The 20,700-nt window shown below is 33.6% G+C and overlaps 1 protein-coding gene across 2 annotated transcripts; it reads left to right on the top strand.

Moving 5' to 3' along the window:
• Positions 1-15,098: 15,098 nt before the first annotated feature.
• Positions 15,099-19,995, top strand: LOC145091805 (putative folate-biopterin transporter 2). Of its 2 annotated transcripts, none has more exons than XM_079029611.1 (7): positions 15,099-15,299; positions 15,485-16,052; positions 16,143-16,402; positions 16,484-16,579; positions 17,056-17,226; positions 17,417-18,807; positions 19,360-19,995. In XM_079029611.1, exons 2-6 carry the CDS (start codon positions 15,665-15,667, stop codon positions 18,062-18,064), a joined length of 1,563 nt encoding a protein of 520 aa, XP_078885737.1. In that variant the 5' UTR covers positions 15,099-15,299; positions 15,485-15,664; the 3' UTR covers positions 18,065-18,807; positions 19,360-19,995. The 2 variants fall into 2 exon arrangements, with proteins under 2 accessions (XP_078885737.1, XP_078885736.1); XM_079029610.1 differs by having other exon boundaries at positions 15,099-15,400.
• Positions 19,996-20,700: the final 705 nt, after the last annotated feature.

Below are 20,700 nucleotides of genomic sequence, written 5' to 3'. Positions count from 1 at the left end.
TATATTATTTTTTTTATTCTTGCAATGGTATGTATGAAAAATTGATGTTTGAATGTTTCTATTATTTGAAATAATGGATTTGATTCTTAATTATGTTATTTGTGTAAAGGTCAAGAATTTACCAAATAGGGAAAGTTTCTCATCACCCAAGTTTCAATTGGATAGAAACTTGGAATCATACAACTTGGTTGCATGATGAATGAGAAATTTCATATTTGGAAATTAGACTAATTCGTTGACAAAGTGTCAAGTGAAGGACTAGGAGATCAAGTACACAAGGTTGTGTGTTGATCAAGTCCACCACAAGAGTGACAAAGATATTCGTCATGATTTACTAAAGGTTTAGTGGATATGATTATACTTATAAGATTAAGTGTAATTCCGAGTTGATTTGAAAGAGTTTAAATCAATAGCAGAACGAATAAGAAGAATCAAGTAGGCAGAAAGATAAAAGTTTCTCTATTCTAAGAAGAAGGGAGAGTACCTTTTATTATGTTTTATGATAAGTCTTAATGATTAAGAACCATATTTCAATTGATCCTCTAAGTGAGTCTTAGTACAATTGTATGTCTGAGAAGAGGAATCAAGAGTTGAAGAAATGGTTAAATCAAGAAGTCAATCATACTTCGTTCCAAAACAAGTCTTAGAGTTAAGATTGTGACATTGAGTGACAAGTATTAAGAAGGTTTATAACATTCATCAAATGTAGAATTTGGAAAAAGGTTTTCTTATTCTTGCACATTTGAAATTGATAAGTTGTGATGTCTTGGATTAGACAAAGACCAACGAGGACCAATTTGTGAAGTGTTTCGTCTTGATAAAAGCTACACTAACTCTTGAATATTTGTTTGTCAAGAAATGTTTATTGACAAGAGAATCTTATATGGCATGGAGTCAGTGGGAGTCTTAATGGTCTTGAAAGGTTTCAAGAACAAATCAAAATAAACCTTATCGAACATCACTAGCACACGACTTGAGGTTTACGACCTATCGAGTTGACACTATCTTGTTTCTGTGCCGTTCCAGTCGAGTTAATTATGCATGTGAGTTCTATGAGTTCTCATTTGAACGCATAAAAGGCAAGCACCTTAATCAATGAAAGTACATTGATAGGAAAGGGTAAGCTGCTTAACTACTTGGGAGACATGGTGAGCACTCGTGTTACCATAAGGCAAGAAATCAAGATTGAGAAGGTTCGGTCCATATGAGTTTGGATTTGTCGCAAACTTTGGTTTTGACAAATTCGCATGGATAGGAACACATACACCATTAAAAATCTAAGTGTCATAAGATTCCTTCCTTCATGAAAATGACTGTGAGGAAATGCTTTCACTAAGAGAGATTTTAAGAAGATAGTGATTGTGAAAATTGTATTCTCAAATCCGATTATGGTTACGGTATCCCTTTCCATGATTCGAATTGTGAGATTTGACAATTAGTCTGAATTGTTTAGACACACATATGAACTATCTAAGGCAAAAGTGTATAATTTTTAAGAAGCTTAGATAAAGGATTATCAAAGCATTAGAAATATGAACTTAAGAAATTCAATAAGAATTGTTTTCTGGAAGTTATGCTGTTCTAAATACATGTCAAAGCTAGTGGGAGCATAAAAGTTATGCTTATGTGATAATAATCATCATAGTGGGAGCATCAATGTTGTGCGTGTATGATTATTAAGACAAGTATTGAAAGTTAGCAATATTATTTATCGAAAACAAGAGTTATACTTTGCAAAGTCGTAAGGATTGAAGAGTTGTTTTGCTATAATTAAGGGAGAGAATATTATGCTTCATTTCAAATCTAAAGGCTTAGGTTGTGGAATGTTAATAAATTTAGTCAAGGATACACAGTGCGTTCTCAAAATTTCGATTATGATTGTGGCATCCCTCTTTATAGTTCCAATTGTGAGAATGTGACACATAAAATATTATGGCAAAAGATTGATAAAGTATCGTATCTTTATGTAAGAACATTATGCATCGTGTCCCATACGCTTCGGGTAAAGGATCGATTGCAAAAACTATAATATTTGACCATTCTAAAATTTTCCAAATGTCTAGCGCATTTAGAGGGAAAAAGGACAAGAATCGGTTTTGACTAAGATAATTAAATAACTATCAAAGGACAATCCAAAACTTGCTGAGGATTGGTCGCTTGTGAGTAGTTGGAAGTATGATATTGGATGGACCATATCGAAATTATTATGAATAGAAAAGATTCTATTAAGAATGAGTTGTCATATGGAAAATATGGAAATGGTTCCATATTGGAGTTGGATATTGAGAGTCTATGTCTAGATTAGAAATTTTATGCAAAAAGGATGTTCAAAGGAATGTACTTTGAGTGAGAGACATCATGTCTATGGAATTGTATTGTAACAATCTCAAATAGTGGACTTTGTAATTTCATTGGCAATAGTCATTGTGACTTTTGTGCTATGACATTACGAAAGGATCATTGCATAAAATGTTAGAATCTAGCATATTCTATAAGTGGCAAGAATTTGATATTCTTTCACTTGTGGAAAAGGATTAGGAGTTGTGAAATGAGTATGATTGGAAATGTGTTCATTTGATCTATTTCACAAAGTAAGAACCATAGGTAAACAATGTGTGCATGCTAAGAGCATGAGACAAGTGTTGTAATAATTCAAGTAAGAAGTTGATTACCCGAAATAACAAATAATGAGTAATCGATATGGTGATAAATAAAAGATGTTTTATTTATACTCAAAGGTTTGAGGCCATATGGGATTAATATTATTCTTGTGTTTCACTTTGCATGTTTTGACTTCCTGAATAATTTAATTGGTTCAGAATAGTTAAATTATTCGAACGGGCCACAGTCGTTCATATGTTGGAAGTAGGTATCAATGAAGACTGTCGTGAATTGGTGTGTGGATTGTCTAAAGTGTATTAGACATAAGCAAATGTTTGATGCAACGTTCATGAGTGCTTATGAGTATTATTTGAGCATTGGATTAAACCCACGCTCACTTGGATCACTTCATGGGTTTTATCACGAGTGATTAGTGAGACGATAACATCTTATATTCTTGAAACCGAGATATGTGAGTTGTATCTTGCGAGTCGGTTGCACATTGATAATATGTAAACGCACCAGTAACTTGGTGTTATAAAACATATTGTTGTGTGTGATTCGATAAGTGAGTGCAAGCGAGCATTGAGTAAAAGTTTATCCGTTCCTTTTATCCAAAGTAGGATAAAAGCGATATCTTTGGGCTCCTCGATGATTTAGTGATGGCACCTAAGCGCTTGGCCAAGCCGGGACTAAATTGATGGTTCAATTGTAGTCTGTTGTCAGTCGTCATAAATCGGAAGTCGGGTGTAACGCCTGTGTTTCTGGGCTTGCCATTTTTAGCAATGTAATAGTCTAGGTTAAACTTTGTAACCCATTTTGAAGTAATAAGATTTTATTATTTGAGTATTGTGTGTTTTGTGCTTAATTGCTTAATTATGTGGTTTGAATAATTAAGAATAAAAATAAACGTCAAAATTTAAGTGTAAAATAAACTTACTATCTTTGAATAATGTTGTAGTAGTTGAAACGAGGTTTCCGAATATATATAGAACGCCCAAATCTGACTTCGTATGAGGGAGTTATGATTTATCGAAGTTTCGGCTTAGCGGTGTGCAGCCTGTTTTACTCGATTTGAGATCGAGGGGTTTTTAGCCGAAGCAATCTAAATGAGAATCGAAGATCTCATTGTTGGTATCGAAGCGATAAAAAGTTAGGCGAGAACGGACGTCAAACGAATAAGTTATGAATTTATAACGAAAGTTTCTGTCCCGGCCTATTAAAAATAATTAATAAAAATAAAGTCAAAATTAGCCGACGGAGTCTAAACGAAAGTCGTAGAGCATGGTCTCACCTTTCCGTGGATATAAAGAACGTCGAAAACGGAGTTCGTATGAAGAAGTTATGAATTTCCGAAGTTTATAAATCATTTTGTATTTAAATTTAAATCAAAATTCGGAAGCATTATCCGAAGGAGTCACCGATCTGATCCGAGGTACGCCCCGCGTACTCGAGTACGCCCCGCGTACTCCGAGGGATGTCGACACTCGCACTCGAGCACTTCGGATACATAAGCAATGACGTTTTGGGCAGTACGCCCCACGTAACGCAGTACGCCCCGCGTACTCCGAGGCTCCAGCCTCCTATAAATAGGAACCGAAGGCAGCCGACCCAATTGCCAATTTCTTCTCTTCTCTCTCCCGTTTTGCATCGTTTTGCGTGCCATAAATACCCCGAAGCCCCGGTATCATACTCTAGTCCCGAAGCAAGTCCCGAGATCCCGAGAAGTGCGGTTCCCGAGTCGAAGCTCTGCCCGCGAGAAGTTCGATTTTTGTGAAGATCTTCCAGATCTGCTGTGGATTACTACTTCTATAAGCCGTAGTGTTGTCCGATCATCTTCTGATCAAGTGAGTGTATACTACCTTTCATAAACACAATAATAATACGAGTTTGGTTCGAGTGTATTAAGAGTATTGTTGTTTATAAGTGTGAGTGTGTAGTTATTTTCTTTCCAAATACAATAATACGAAGTATTATATATAAAATACGTGCTATGTGTATATATTTGGTTGTGTTATGTGTGAATGAGTATTCACTCTCTTCTATCTTATAGATCTGCTTATTTCTTTATGAGATATGTGTTATGTGTGTGTGTGCCTCATCTGTTATGTGATATAGGTGTTGATTAAAGCATGCTATACAGGTTTTCTTTAAACTATGTATACAAATGTATATTTTTATCTACTAATATGTTGGGTAGAACATGGGTAGACAGTTGGTGTGTAATAAACAGATGAGAGGCCTCGTTGTTGTTTGATTGAGTCATCTAGCGGAGTTTAGATGACGACCACTGGCTATTCTAGACAGTCTTGTGGAAACATTAGCAGGTTCGCCACCTGTAGGTGTTAATGAACTTGGGTGTTCATTCGCTGTACTCCATCCCCCTCATGGTTGCCTTATTTGACTTATATTGCTGAGGTACCCCCGAAGCATGTGTTGTCGCCCCGATGAAATATTCTTAGACTAGGTCCCTTATGTTAGTTGTTTTAGGGACATTAAAGTGAGAATAACGAGAATGGGTAATTGGGTTATTGTTGGTTGGTGAAAATTAAATATGATATTTATTGTGGGTTGAAAACCCTATATGCTCACCAGGCTCCCAAGCCTGACCCACTCAGTTTTAAATTGTATTACAGGTAGTGGCGGAAGGGCATGAGATGGATGAACCATCAAGTTGTTTTGTTTACAAGTCTGTATATGTATATATTTGTTGAAAGACTTGTAATGCTATCGTTTATGCTTTATGATCTGTATCGGAACATGACATCCCGACTTTTGATTATGAAATGAAATCATATTTCTTTATGAAATGTTTTGATAAATATCTATTTTATCATGTTTTGTTTTTGGGAACAAATTTCGCATCTCTTTTAAAATTAAAAGGATTTACTCTGAAAATTATTTTAAAAAGCATAAATGAAAATCGGTCTTTTCTGGCCGAGATTTTAGGGGATGTCACATCGGGAAATAGTATAGAGAGAATGATTAAGTTCATGTCTCATATCTATACGATATCTAGATGGGAGGAATATATGATCCCTTATCTAAAGGACACGTGTATTTGATAAGATCAGAGTTGACAGCGGCTTTGAAAAGCTACGATTGCAGATCAGGATCTGAAGACATACGCATAATGGTTATTAGACTTATCCAAGTGGGAGACTGTTGGATTAGTGTCTAAGTGCATAACTATTTTGGTGTGTACTTGACCCGATGGTGCATGGTCCTTTTGGGTTACCTTCACCAAAGCAACTTGATAGGATGAATTATGGAGAGAAAGGATTAATTATGATTTATTAATATATTATGAGAATAATATATTAAAGGAGAAATCGTAATGTTTAATTAATATTAATCAAGAATTAATAAGAATTAAGTTTGTGGCTAAAAGACATTAATTAAACTTAAGGGACTAGAACTGTCAATTGTGTGATAGTTGAATATTGAGCTAATGGACTCCATATTAGAGGGGTGGATGAATTCTATGGGGAAACCCATTAGAAATAGTCCTAGGCCTCTAAGGAGGAAGTTCATGGGTTGCTGAGGGCCTAAGCATCCAAATAAGGGTTTCCTTGTTAGATAACCCTAATAGCCTCACTATTTAAAGGACCCTTGAGACTCAAAAACGTGGTGAACTAATTGATTAGGGTTTCCAGCCGTTTTTGGGTGTCTCATATCTCCTTATTCTCCATCCTCTTGCTCTTGGTGTTTGTGAACCATTAGAGGAGTGACACTTGTGACTCTAAGCTTTCTAACGTCATTACAAGGAGGATTTGAGATTGTTATTGCTACATAACAATCAAGGTAAGATCTAAAACCCTTTCACATGTTAATATGATTAATTGTATGCTAGAACTAGGGTTTAAAGTCTTGGATGAATTGCATGTACAATAGAGAAACCTAGATCTGAGCATTAGGGTTGCATGAGCACATAGGATGTTCTTATGGCTAAAACCCATCACTTATCACTATTCAATATGTGATGGAATTCCAACTTAACATGCATTAATCTGCTGCGATATCAATGTTCCAAAGTCTCAAAGATTGAGTCTTTGATATACAAAATATCCTATTGGAACTTTGTTGCTAAAAACAATTCCATGGTAATGAAGGTTCTAGTTCAAGGTACACTCTTTGAATACTTCTTTTGCATTAGAGTTTCCAACTCATATGTAGACTTTTCAACCATCTCCCATTATGAAAATATTTTCATATTTCTATATGACCATCATTCTGATCAAGAGCCAGCTCAATCCATAATCATGTCACTATGGTCTATCCAAATTAATATCATACTTCTAACTATCCGTAAGCTACCAGTATTTTGGTATAATCGTAGAATGTTATTGATAGTTGTTTAACAACTTTAGTAACACAAAATTCTAGTCCTTTTTCTCACAATCTTTGAGCATTTAAAAAATTAGAATAAGTGAATATTATATCATATGTAATCTGTAACGCCCGCGTTTCCAGGCTAGGCATTTTCGTCGATGTAATAGTCTAGGTTAACCCTTGTAACTCTTTTTGGAGTATTAATGATGAAATATTTGAGTATTATGTGAATTATGTGTATTTGTGTGCTTATTACTTAATTATAAAGATATAATTAATAAAAGATAAAACTAAGCGTCAAAATTAAAGTGTGAGATAAGCCCTATATCTTTGAATAAAGATGTAGAGGTTGAAACAAGGATTCCGAAGATATAAAGAATGCCGAAATCCGAGTTATAACGAAGAAGTTATGACCTGTCGAAGTTTCGCGACAGAACCGGCAACGCTGAATGACGTAAAAAGTGAAATTTACGTTAGAGCAATATTTAGCCTTAGTGATCCAAATGAAAGTCGTAGAGTTCGTTAAACCGAGAGCGTGCATAAAAAGAACGCCCAAATCTGACTTCGTATGAGGAAGTTATGATTTTTCGAAGTTTCGACTTAGCAGTATGCAGCCCGAATACTCGATTTGAGACCGAGCGGTTTTTAGCCGAAACAATCTAAATAAGAATCGAAGATCTCATTAATTTTAGTAAAACGATGAAAAGATAGGCGAAAACGGACGTCGGATGAAGAAGTTATGATTTTATAACGGAGTTTTCCTGTCCCGGCCTACTAAAAATAAATACTAAAAATAAAGTCAAAATTAGCCGACATAGTCTAAACGAAAGTTGTAGATCGTAGTCTCACCTACGCGGGGATATAAAGAACGTCGAAAACGGAGTTCGTATGAGGAAGATATGAATTTTTGAAGTTTATTAAATATTTTCGATATATAATTTAAATATATATTAACCGATATTATCCTTGGGGGATTCAGCGACCTTATCGTCATTACGCCCAGCGTAATTTCATATTACGCCCAGCGTAATTTGAAGTTCCAGCCCCTATAAAAGGAGGTCGAGGGCAACCGAGTTGTTTGCTCATTTCTTCCCTTTTTCTCGCGTTTTTGCATCGTTTTTTCATGCAAGAATTGTCCCAAAGCCCCGGTATCATTCCCGAGCCCCGAAGCAAGTCCCGAGGTCCCGAAGATCCCAAGAAGTAAGATTCCTGAGCCGAAGCTCTGCCCGCGAGGACTCCGGTTTTTGTGAAGATCTTCCAGATCTGCCGAAGAATACTACTTCTGTAAGCCGTAGTGCTGTCCGATCATCTTCTGATTAAGTGAGTGTGTAGTTACTTTCTTCTAACGCATAATTATGAAGTATTTTATACGAAATACGTGTTATGTGTATATTTTGTTGTTATGTGTGTGAATGTATATTCACTTTCTTCTGTCTTATAGATCTGATTATTTCTCTATGAAATACGTGTTATGTGTGTGTGCCTCATCTGTTATGTGGAAAATGTATTGATTGAGCATGCTATACAGGTTTTAAAGCTATGTATAAAAATGTATATTTTATCTACTAATATGTTGGGTAGAACATGGGTAGATAGTTGGTGTGTAATAAACAGATGAGAGGCCTCGATGTTGTTTTGATCCAGTCATCTAGCGGAATTTAGATGACGACCACGGACTTTTCTAGATAGTCCAGTGGAACGCTAGCAGGCTCATAACCTGTAGGTGTTAATGAACTTGGGTGTTCATTCGCTGTATTCCATCCCCCTCATGTTTGCCTTATTTGACTTATATTGCTGAGGAACCCCCGAAGCATGTGTTGTCGCCCCGATGAAATTCTTAGACTAGGTCCCTTATGTTAGTTGTCTTAGGGACGTAAAGTGAGAATAACGAGAATGTGTAATTGGGTTATTGTTGGTTGGTGGAAATTAAATATAATTATTTATTGTGGGTTGAAAACCCTATATGCTCACCAGGCTCCCAAGCCTGACCCACTCAGTTTATTTGTATTACAGGAAGTGGCGCATTGGCATGAGATGGATGAATCATCAAGTTGTTTTGTTTACAAGTCTGTATATGTATATATTTGTTGAATGACTTGTAATTTTATCGTTTATGCTTTATGGTCTATCTCGGAACATGACACCCTGAGTTTTGATTATATAATGAAAATACATTTCTTTATGAAATGCTTTGGTAAATATTATTTCAGCACGTTTTGTTTCTGGGAACAAATTCCGCAACTCTTTCAAATCAAAAGGATTTACTCTGAAATTATTTTAAAAGCATAAATGAAAATCGGTCTTTTCTGGCCGAGATTTTGGGGATGTCACATAATCGATCCTATATCCGAAGCATATGGGACTCAACTCATTATATCTTATATAAGGATCTGACATCTGTTCAATATCTTGCTATAATGTTTCCATATATGGAATTTCCTATGTTAATCCATTTCAACACAATATTCATATACGTCTATGACTAAGTTCTATTAAACTATACGATCTAAACCTTTAGATTCAAAACGAAGTATGAGTGTCATCTCCCTTAAGTCTACTATAGTGAAACAATTCCTAAACTTTGTAATTTGTAAATTTGGAAACATTGTTCCCTACAAATAGTATTGTCAACATGCAATACTAGCATAATAATTATGCTCCCACTAGCTTTAACATGCACCCGGTAATCAAATGGACTTATAGAAATCAATACTCTTGACTTTCTTACTGAAGTACAAATTCATGTTATGCGATGCTTCGATAAGTCTCCAACTAGACTTCTTAAGCTTATACACCTTCATTGGATATATATATATATATATATATATATATATATATATATATATATATATATATATATATATATATATATATCATGAAATTTCAAACAATTCCTTGCCGTTCCACACAATTCAAAATATGAAGAGGTATGTCGTAATCATGTTGTGAATTTTAGAATGCAATAAACACAACCAATATCCATATTGATCTTTATCGGATCTTTAAAATCTATTAGCGAAAGTATTTCGTCATAATCATTTTCATGAACTATAGTAAAACCTTTGCCACCTAGATTTTATGGTGCATACGTTCCCATCCATGTGAATCTATAATTTCCAACATATAATCATAAGAAAATGTTTATGACAAAACCAAATTCAAATTTAGCTTTCCTTCATGGACTGGACTTTACTATTCTAAATTTCTTTCCATCTGGTAGCTTAAGGGCCTACCAGTGCTTCCATGTTATTAGCAAGTCACCCATATTGATCAATACAATTTCACTAACGACCCGCTTTGCTTTTGTAGTTAAGTGACAAAACACAAAACTCATAAGCATTGCCAACTCAACTAGAAGTACACGTAAATAAGCATGTGTCAACTAAACATGATAGGTTCTCAACCTTAGGTTGCGTGCTAGTGATATCTAAAAGGTTGAATGTCAGTTGACTCTTGAAACTCTCAAGATTAATATGACTCCCACTGACTTCTTGACATATGAGTTTTCTCTCAAGGAACATTCCTTGATGAACTATAACAAACTTTCAAAAGTTTGTGTGGATTCCCGAAAAGAAAACACATCATAGAATTGGTCTCAGTTAATCTTTTGTTTATCGATTACTGAAAACATCACAACTCCAATTCTAAATGTGCTATAATAAGAAAACATTATTACTCCACATTTCACGAGGTGTTATCAAACTTCTTAGTTTGAAATGAGTTTGAAGATACGATTCATAGTTACTAGAGCATGGCTCTAAAACTTGATTGGAGCAAAGTATGACTCATCTATGATCGAACCATTTACAACAATGTTCGATTCCTCTTCTTAGTCATACAATTGAACTAAGATGTTCTTGGAGGATCAATTGTGATATAAATCCACAATCACTAAAATGATCATAAAACACGATACTAAAGTACTCTCATTTCCTTTCAAATTTGAGTAACTTTTATCTTTATGCCTAATAGATTCTTCTTATCCGTTCTGCTACTCTTTCAAAGTATCAAAATTATGCTTAATCTTATAAACACAACCATATTTACTGAAACATCAGAAAATCATGACGAATAGAGTTATCGTCCTTTGTAGTGGATCCGAATAGTGCATATCAACATGTACTAGATCCATCAGTTCGTCACTTGACTTACATACACATGTGATCAATGAATTAGTCATAATTTGCCAATGAACAAAATTCTCATGCATCATGCAATTCAAATTGTATGACTCTAAGTTTCTGTCTAACTGAAACTTGGTGATGAGATTTCTTTTCACTTAGTCAAATATAATAATACCACAAGTGATATCATGAGAATCAAATCCACAATTAATATTGATAATAATAGAAACGTAACCAACACTTTCATAAATGCCATTGCAAGGAAATATAAAATTAGATAATCAGATAAACCAAAATTTCACTTTTATTGAAAATAAACAAAAAGTTGGAACTTGTCCTTACAACGCATAAAATGAAAACTATGTTTCTAGACATAGCAATTTATTAAATTATCCCAACTCCTTAGTTGTAGCTCCAAATTCCAGTCTTCGAACCATGTGACCAAAGTCCAATTCTCATGATCAGATTCAACTCACCTTTCTCAAGCTTCCTTATTTCTCTCAGCTCCTTTAATACCATCAAAATGTGATCATCACATCATGTATTAAGAGTTTATGAATAGGAACTTGTAAAACAATGGAGTCAGATAATGGATGTACCTGAAGTAGAGTCACATGAATTGACTTTACAATCTATAAGATCTTTCAGATATTTTAGGCAGCTTCGTTTCCAATGTCCCTTCAATTGGTAGTAGAAACAAATGGACTCTTTAGGGTTAACACTTGGAATGATCCCACAACTAGCTTTTCCTTTTAGCATACGATCAAATGATTTGATCTTGGACGACCCCTTTCCATTTATCACAATTGTCAATGTCCATGGAAACCTTGGAATTAGACCCAATAAGCATCTTTACTTTAGATGTGCTCTTAAGCATTTATGCTTCAACAAAAATCAACATTTGGGGCAAATTAATAAGGGTCATGTCGATATTCCTCATATAAAAGTTCTCAATGAACTTATCATATGACTTTGGAAGTGAAATAAGAACCAAATCAATGGCTTGCGCCCTTGGGAAAATGACACCCATTATATCCAACTTGTCAATGTATGATTTCATTTGTAGAACATGCGTACACATAAAATTTCCATCTTGATGTCTACATGCCAATAGGGCTTAAGTTGTCTTATATATATCAACTTTAGGAAAACGTGATGTTGGAGAGTCACAGGAGGAGGAGAAAGAGTTGAAGAAACATGATGTCCAGTTCCACCAATTCCCAAAGAAGGGAAAACATTTTCACATTGATTAGAAGGTGGAAGATCATCTTATGAAGGAAGAGAAAACCATTTCCAAAAGAACGAGGAAGACCATTTCTATCTTCATAAGACATTTAAAATTACGAGAAAAGATAATTCAAGTTAGTTGATTTTAATCCTTAATTATTAACCCAAAATTTAAATTAAGGTTAGGATTCATATTTTTGATTCGTACTTCGAAGAGGGATGCCGTAATCAAATTCGAATCCATTTTAGGTAGGTAAAGCTTTTACCAATCCTAATCTTATGAAACTCCTAGATCTTTTGAGATTCATTTAATTTTATCAATGACATGTTTAATCTCGGATTATGCTCTCACTTTTGTGACTGGGATGCCGAGGATCACAAATGATATGTGAATAATAACCATGCAAACCCGCTTGACAACCTCGATGTCATTTATCATCTCATATTGATGTACCGGTTAACCACACATGCTCCATCAACAATGATATTTTTTCGAGATGCCCATCATATCTCTTTATAACCCTTATTAGCGTGTCAGTTAACCACACACGCTCCACTAACGACATATAAAGCTTGATGTGTGTTTTCATGGATTATCATACTTTTCATATTTTTTCTAAAGTAACCATAGTGAGATTTTTTTAAAGAAGGTTCTAGTACTTTTATATCGTTATACTTTTAATGAGATTATGTCCTATCAAATCCGTTCGGCTAACGACCCTCCACCATACAAGGGAGATTATGTCCTATCAAATCCGTTCGGCTAACGACCCTCCACCATATGGCTTCACGAATGAGGCGTACTAGCAATTTGACTAACTTTGCTTATACATATAATAGTTAACTTTTAATAATATATAAGATATATTTAAAAAAATTCAAAATATGAGGTTCAAATATTAATTATTTAAATTAATATTTTTAATTAATTAATATTAACAAGTTATAACTTATCTTTATCTTTTAATAAAACAATTAATTAAATTAATTAAACCATTGTGGATTAAATACTTATTTACTATTAACTAGTTAATAAAATAATTTAAATTTAATCCTAATCCAAAACCCCCTAATTTTCAAAAATAGGGCTTGGGTTTATCAGGTTTTAATTATTCAAATTTTAACGCTCTTAAAATAACAATTAAGGAAACTAGATAAACCTTATAAGGGCTCTTTAAATTTTGAAAAAGGCTAAGGAGGCTAGGGTTTAAAGAACCCTAACAAAATTCGAAAATCCTAAGGGTGGAGGCTAGGGTTTCAAGAACCTTAACAATTTTTGAAAAAATGCCTCCCTCAGGGTTTAATTTCTATAAACCCTAATTTTGATCTATTTAACATCGTGCAAGATTAATTGAAAACAATGGCTCTGATACCATTGATAGGTTTTATAGGTTACAAAAAAATATGTGACGAAAAAACTTAACCCTAAGTTCACATGCAACTTATTGGATCTAAGTTTTTCTCTATTGATTTGCAACAAAAAAATTGAACATCAAGAACCCTAGGAAAACCTTATTATTATCGAAATTCACAACGAGATTAGGGTTTGCATACATTTTGATTATTGTTGTAAATAATCAGTCAAATCCTTTTTGAGCAAGCTCTAAAAAGCAAGCAACAGAAATCTCGTGCCTCTGATGACTCACATCCAAAACCCTAAAAAAACCTTAGAACAAAGAGGAGAGAGATGAAGGATAAGGAAATTTCATTCCTAATAATCTTAGGAATGTCATGAACCAAAATTGATGGCCTTACAATCCTATTTATAGTTTTGGTAACTTGCAAGTAAAGCAGAATATGAATTGATTAAATAATAAATTTAATCATAATTCAAACCCTTTTCCTTTTATGAAACCAGGAGGCTTCTAGAAACCATAGAAAGACTCCCAATTCCGTCCACCCATTGGATGATTTTAGAATTGCTTCTTTTGTTTAACTATTGAATAATTACAATTCACCCATTGCACATTTAATTAATTCTAATTAATCCCAAATGAATTCCAGATTAATTCTGATTAATAATTAATTAATTCTAATTGATTTCTTATTAATTTATTAACCATATAAATTAACAAATCAATTATTTAACTATTTATCTAATGTTAATTTATCAATCACATAACAAATTAACATATCAATTATCCATTCCCAATTAATATATTAGTCACATAATATATATTTGTGCTTATGTTATTTTTTTTCTCTCTCCTAATATCATTTCTAGTTATTTTTGGTTATGAGAGCAATAAAAAAGGACTTTGTTTATATATTTTCAAGTTTATACCAATTTAGTTATGAGTTTAGACATATTAATCCAATTAATTATATAATTATAACAAATTAATTATAATATTATGGGATGAAAACCCTATATATTCACCAAGTTTCTCAACCTGACAAACTCGTTATTTTTGTATCACATGTATCAGTACGAATGTATTTGATGTTTTGATCTGATGAGAGATTAAAAGAAATGCAGGTGATTAGATGTTGTAAGACCAATGATGATTATGTTTATGCTTATGTTTCTTGTATCAGTTATGACATTTTAAGTTTTTATAAATCAATGAAAAACATTTATTTGAAAATACTTTCACGAGACAAATTCTGCAATATAAATAAACTCTATTTTTAAACACACATAAATATAATTTTTTTTTCTGAACATGAAATTAAGGAAATTACAAAAAATTATTGATTTTGGACCGAAAACTTTTTTTTATCCTATCTGCAATTTGTAAAATATTGTCTAAAGTTTTTAATTCAAATCCCATTATTTTATTTGGAAAACAACTTAAAATCAATCAATTTGGACAAACACAGTTATCTGCAACGGATCACGTCCAAATAATCAAATATCTCCAACTTCAAAGAAAACCAGGATTGTAGTCAACAATGGCATAACATCTTCCACCTACTTACAGAAAATTTCATATTTTGCCATAGATTTCTTCGGAACTTTCAATATTTCACCCCCAAACATCAAATTTCTGAAGTTCTGCCATTCATGCTTAAGTATGATAATATTGTGATTTGCGCTTTCTTTACAAGCTAAATCTTGTTTTACATCCATCTCAGCAGATATTTTTGAAAAAAAAAATCCTTCTGTTTTGCCTGTAAGTAGTCGTTCTTGCACTGGTAAATGGGGTTAAGATGTATTCACACTCACTAATCAAAACCCATTTCATAAATTTTTCCAGAAATCTGGAAGAGAGCGCCAATCAGATCCAAGATCCACATTTGATGAGCGTTGACTTCGACTATTGATGTTTCTTCAAAGGCCTTCAATGCTTTTCGAGTGATGTTCATACCTATCGGATAAATCTTAAAATACCCATTTCAAGAAACACGTTGTTCAAGTTGAGAGAAAGCTGAATTTGATGGTGGAGGAAGGGAAAGATAACGAAATCTATAACAAGGAAGAGCAAGTTGAAGCGGATGAAAATGGAAGCCCCAAAAGAGGGATCTTTGTGGGGATTAATATCAGGGGCCCAATCGATTGGCTGAGAATGCTATCAAGGGAAACACATTGGAGTTCTGTGGTCGCTGTTGTGGTTGTTTATGGAATAAATCAAGGATTCGGTGGATCTCTTGCTAGAGTGGGCACAGAGTACTACATGAAAGATGTGCAAAAAGTTCAACCATCTGAATCACAAGCTTTCACAGGAATAACAAATATTCCATGGATTATTAAACCCATTTGGGGTCTTCTTACAGATGTCGTTCCAATTTTCGGGCATAGACGCAGACCTTATTTCGTTCTTGCTGGTAAAACCATATATCAATATATGTTCATTCATATACTTATTTAGTTTGTAATCAATCGATTTATTGATTAAATATTGACAATTTTTCCAGGTATTGTGGGAATTCTATCGATGTTTTTCTTGTCGTTCCATGAAAAGCTGCATATTGTGCTAGCACTGGCGGCGCTAACAGCCGGAAGTGCTGGAGTTGCTATAGCCGATGTGACTATTGATGCGTGTGTAGCACAACATAGTGGAGTTCATCCTTCTCTTGCTCCAGATATGCAAAGCTTATGTGCCTTGAGTTCTTCCATTGGAGCTCTAATTGGATTTTCTTTGAGCGGTGTCTTTGTTCATCTAATTGGTCCCAAGGTTGCTTTCTTGTACTTTTTCAACACAAATTGCAACATCTAACATTTATTGACAACTGACCTGTTTCCTTTTAAATTAAAGGGAGTTTATGGGTTGCTAAGTATACCATATGCGCTTGTGGTACTGGTTGGTGTTGTGCTAAAGGAACCCCGATCACCTAGCTTTGCTTATAGACAGGTACATATAACTAGCCTTTGTTTCTTTTTTGAATGAGTACTACTATTTTTGTTTGGATAAATTGTTCTTTTTCAAGACTGAAAGAAACCAAATGCCCTTAGTTTCTTTAAAATAAAGTTGACAATATTCATCAATTTTTGGAAAAAGGAATCGGGAGGAAAAAAGTAGAAAGACAAAAAGGTAAATGGTTAGTGTCTTGTTACATTAAGCCTGTTTTTTTTGGCTTAATACATTAAGTCATTATGTCCGGAGTAAGTAAAAAAGAAACAGCCACATATAGCTATCCAGATTAAGTGCTTAACCCATTAAGCCCGTTAAGTAAAAAAATAAACATCCTCTAATTGTAATTTTTATACTATTGACATTTGTCTTAGTCTTTTGTCCAATGCATGCCAAACACAGTATATGGATTTATACTTTTGAGGTGTGAGTTTGTTTATTGTTGAAAATTGACTTGTTTGGATATCATCAATCAGATCCGTGAGAAATTTGTTGATGCTGCTATGGTTATGTGGACTACTCTGAAAAGCGAGGATGTATGGAGGCCATGTTTGTATATGTATCTCTCGTTTGCTTTGAGTTTGAATATCTATGAGGGCCTCTTCTATTGGGAAACTGATTCAAAAGCCGGCCCATCTTTCTCTCAGGTGTTTATTGACATATTTGTTTTTACATATAATCTATAATAATATTTTTGACAAATACTTATATCAAAAACATATTTTTTATAAATACAATAACTATTTATATAACACATTTTATCAAACCGCAATAAGTTGATAAACACTTTAAATAGGTGATTAATGTATTTAACGACTATATTGTGTTTGTATGCAGGAGGCTATTGGTTTTGTTTTATCGATTGGCTCAGTGGGATCCCTTTTAGGCGCGATATTATATCAATACACTTTAAAAACTCATCCTTTCCGAGCTTTACTATTTTGGACTCAATTATTTTTCGGTTTATCTGGAATGCTAGATCTTGTCTTCATCCTAAGACTTAACCTTAAACTAGGAATCCCAGATTACTTCTTTGCGGTTATCGATGAAAGTGTGTTCCAATTGGTCGGGCGTTTAAAATGGATGCCGTTACTTGTCTTATCTTCACAACTTTGTCCACCTGGCATTGAAGGCACGTTCTTTGCTTTGCTCATGTCAATTGACAATTTTGGCCTCATGTCTTCAACATGGTTAGGTGGTTTACTTCTTCATGTATTGAATGTTACAAGGACACAATTTGACAACTTATGGTTGGCAATTTTGATACGAAATGTGCTGAGAATTGTACCTCTTTGTTTTCTGTTTTTGGTGCCTAAAAGTGATGCTGAGTCATTGGGGTTTTCACGTATGGAAGTATTGAGTGTTTTAGAGGATAGTGAAAATGGTATACAAGTATCGAGTAGTTTAGAAGAAGATAGTGAAATATTGTTGAAACATGCGGAGGAGGTGGAACTTACGCCACTTGTTACTAGTGTTCGTAGTTGATATAGGGTTTTGAATGTGTTGAGAAACATTATTCTTTTTGTTTTTTTGTTACATTTATTTAGAGTAAAGAGGGAAAATCAGGTGACAATTTTGTTATATGTTCATTGAGAAAGACAATAAAGATATGATGTGTAGAGAGTTTGAAGATGAACTTTTTCAGGCCTTTGGGTTCATGAAAATACAGTGTATGTGAGAAAAACATTTGTTGAAGCTGTTTTTAAATACTACTATATAATATGCGACTCTTTATACAGGTGACAATTTTGTTACTAGTGTTCGTATCTTGGGTATCTTATCGTAGTAGTATGTCTCCACTTAGCTTTTCCAAACAATGCAAAGGACCTAACTGCAAACAAGTTTTTAAAATTAGATTGGCAGAAGAAAAATATGGGAAATGTGAGGTTTATATAATATCCAAAACTTAACAAAGGACCTAACTGCAAACAAGTTTTCAAGCAAGGACCAACCTGAAAAGTCCATGGTCCATATATGCAGATTAGCGCAGGTCGATTGACTATTAATACAACGATTCATCAACCCTAATTTCTCGCTCAATCGCCGTCTTTACTTTGATGGATCGAATTCTATTAAACCTTGAATTAGTGGCGTTTTCGACTTCTAATGATTTCAATCATTGCTGATGAAATCTATGGTAGCTGCAGCTATTCAAACTCTAGATCTTTGTTCATCAAAACCTACTAAAAGTCGAGCACTGGTAACAGAAGTTCTCGTGAATTGTACAGGTATCTCTAATCTTTCATGTCAAATTCGCTATAAATACATGTTTGTTACATATAAAATCTAGTTTCTGTAAAAAAAATGATTATTTTCGATTAGTTTATTTCTCTTTCTTTTATGTTAACTACATATCGTCGTTTTAGGCATCTTAAATAGATCAATTCACCATTGGTACTAATAAGTGTATTGTTCAAGAGTACTTTAAACATATATTAGATATTTACCTCAGAAATCACGAGCTTAAGATCTGTTTTTTTTTTTACTCCCAAAAAGTCAATTCGTTTGGATTATGTTTTTCTCATCCCGTTGAAGTTAATTACATTTACATAAATAGCTCTAATTACTGCGGGTATTGCTATGTATTTACACACTGTTATTAGATTCATCAGAAAAGTTAGTTTTGTTTGGATCTAGTTTTTGGTTTCACCATACTTTTTGGCTAAAGAAAATTGGTAATTTATGATTTTGTTTTTGGTGATCTGTTTGCAATTTGTTAGTAAATTTGAAAACATATGATTTAGCACTAATCCCAGATCCTCAAATCTTTGGCTTTGCAGATATGATCTGTCATTTCAAGTTTAATAAAACAGAAAGAATCGGCAAGAACTACTACTCCAATGACAAAGAGTGGTTCTTGAACTTTATATGACATCATCAAGGGGAGTTCTTCACAAAACAAGCTTATCCTATAACTATCAAACTTTGAACATGTGATTTGTGTGGATTATTTTGAATATGCTAAAATCAGAAATCTTGGCTTCTTGGCTCTTTTTAACAAAGATGTTCACACTAATAAAGGGATATGATTGTACTATAATCCTCGGGCAGCACCAATGCATATCTGGATATGTTGTGCTCATTTGAGACGGGTGCATGCAAAAATATGTGTTGCACCCGTGTCACATGCGCTCAACTTATCAAGATGTGCATCTGGGCTGCCCGTGGATTATAATACTTTCTTAACCCTTTGTTGGATGAAGAATTGTGAAGCCAAGGTTTCGGGTTTTGGCATTTCCAAAATAATCCCCGATTTTGGAACCTAATTTGTATAGGTTAGGTCCCTATTTAATATGCATTATCTTGTTTGTTTACTGCACAATTGAATACAGAATCTTGTTTACTTTTGCTTGGTGGTAGATTTGTATTCTGGGGTTTATCTTGAATTTTAAATAAGAATTTATCTCTTCATGTAAGCTGTGGGGGAAATTGATTGAACCAACAGAGGTTTGATAAACACAAATCAATTGAACCATCAATGGTAAATACATGTCAACCGAAACAAGTGAAGATGATGACAGTGGTCTCGAACCACTACATTCATGTAAATATAAAGAATAATATCAATATTGAATATCAACTAGGATTTTGCTGGCTGCATGTTAAGGCGATGCCAATCCGTTATATTTGTTGTTGACTAACTTCTATATATATAACCAAATAAAACGTTCTATATGTCACCAAATTCATACGTAATGTATATAAAAAGAAGCACGGAAACGTAAGAAACTGAAATTTATACCGACACATACATAAAAATAAGTAAGATTTGTTTTTAAAGTTGACAAATGAAAGTTTAGATAATAGTAGATGTATTATATGTGACTTGACATATATGTAGGAAACATACACAAAAATATAAGATTTGTTTTTTAAAGTTGACAAATGAAAGTTTAAATAATAATAGATGTATTATATGTGACTTGAATATACACGAAAACGTAAAAAAAATTATGTTGAAATGTAGATAAACTTGAATTTATAACGACATGTACAAAAGAAAAATGAAGTATTTTCTTTAAAAAAAATAATGAACAAAGTTCTAAGTTTATACCGAAATATTGACCACCTCAAATTTATGACGATACATACATAACAATAAGCATGTAAAAAAAATAGGT

The sequence above is a fragment of the Lactuca serriola genome, chromosome 3 (genome assembly GCF_051521515.1).
Source record: "Lactuca serriola cultivar US96UC23 chromosome 3, Lser_US96UC23_V15, whole genome shotgun sequence".
Classification (NCBI taxonomy): Eukaryota; Viridiplantae; Streptophyta; class Magnoliopsida; order Asterales; family Asteraceae; genus Lactuca; species Lactuca serriola.
Note: the sequence above shows the minus strand (reverse complement) of the source record. Positions and strands in the feature narration are given on the sequence as shown.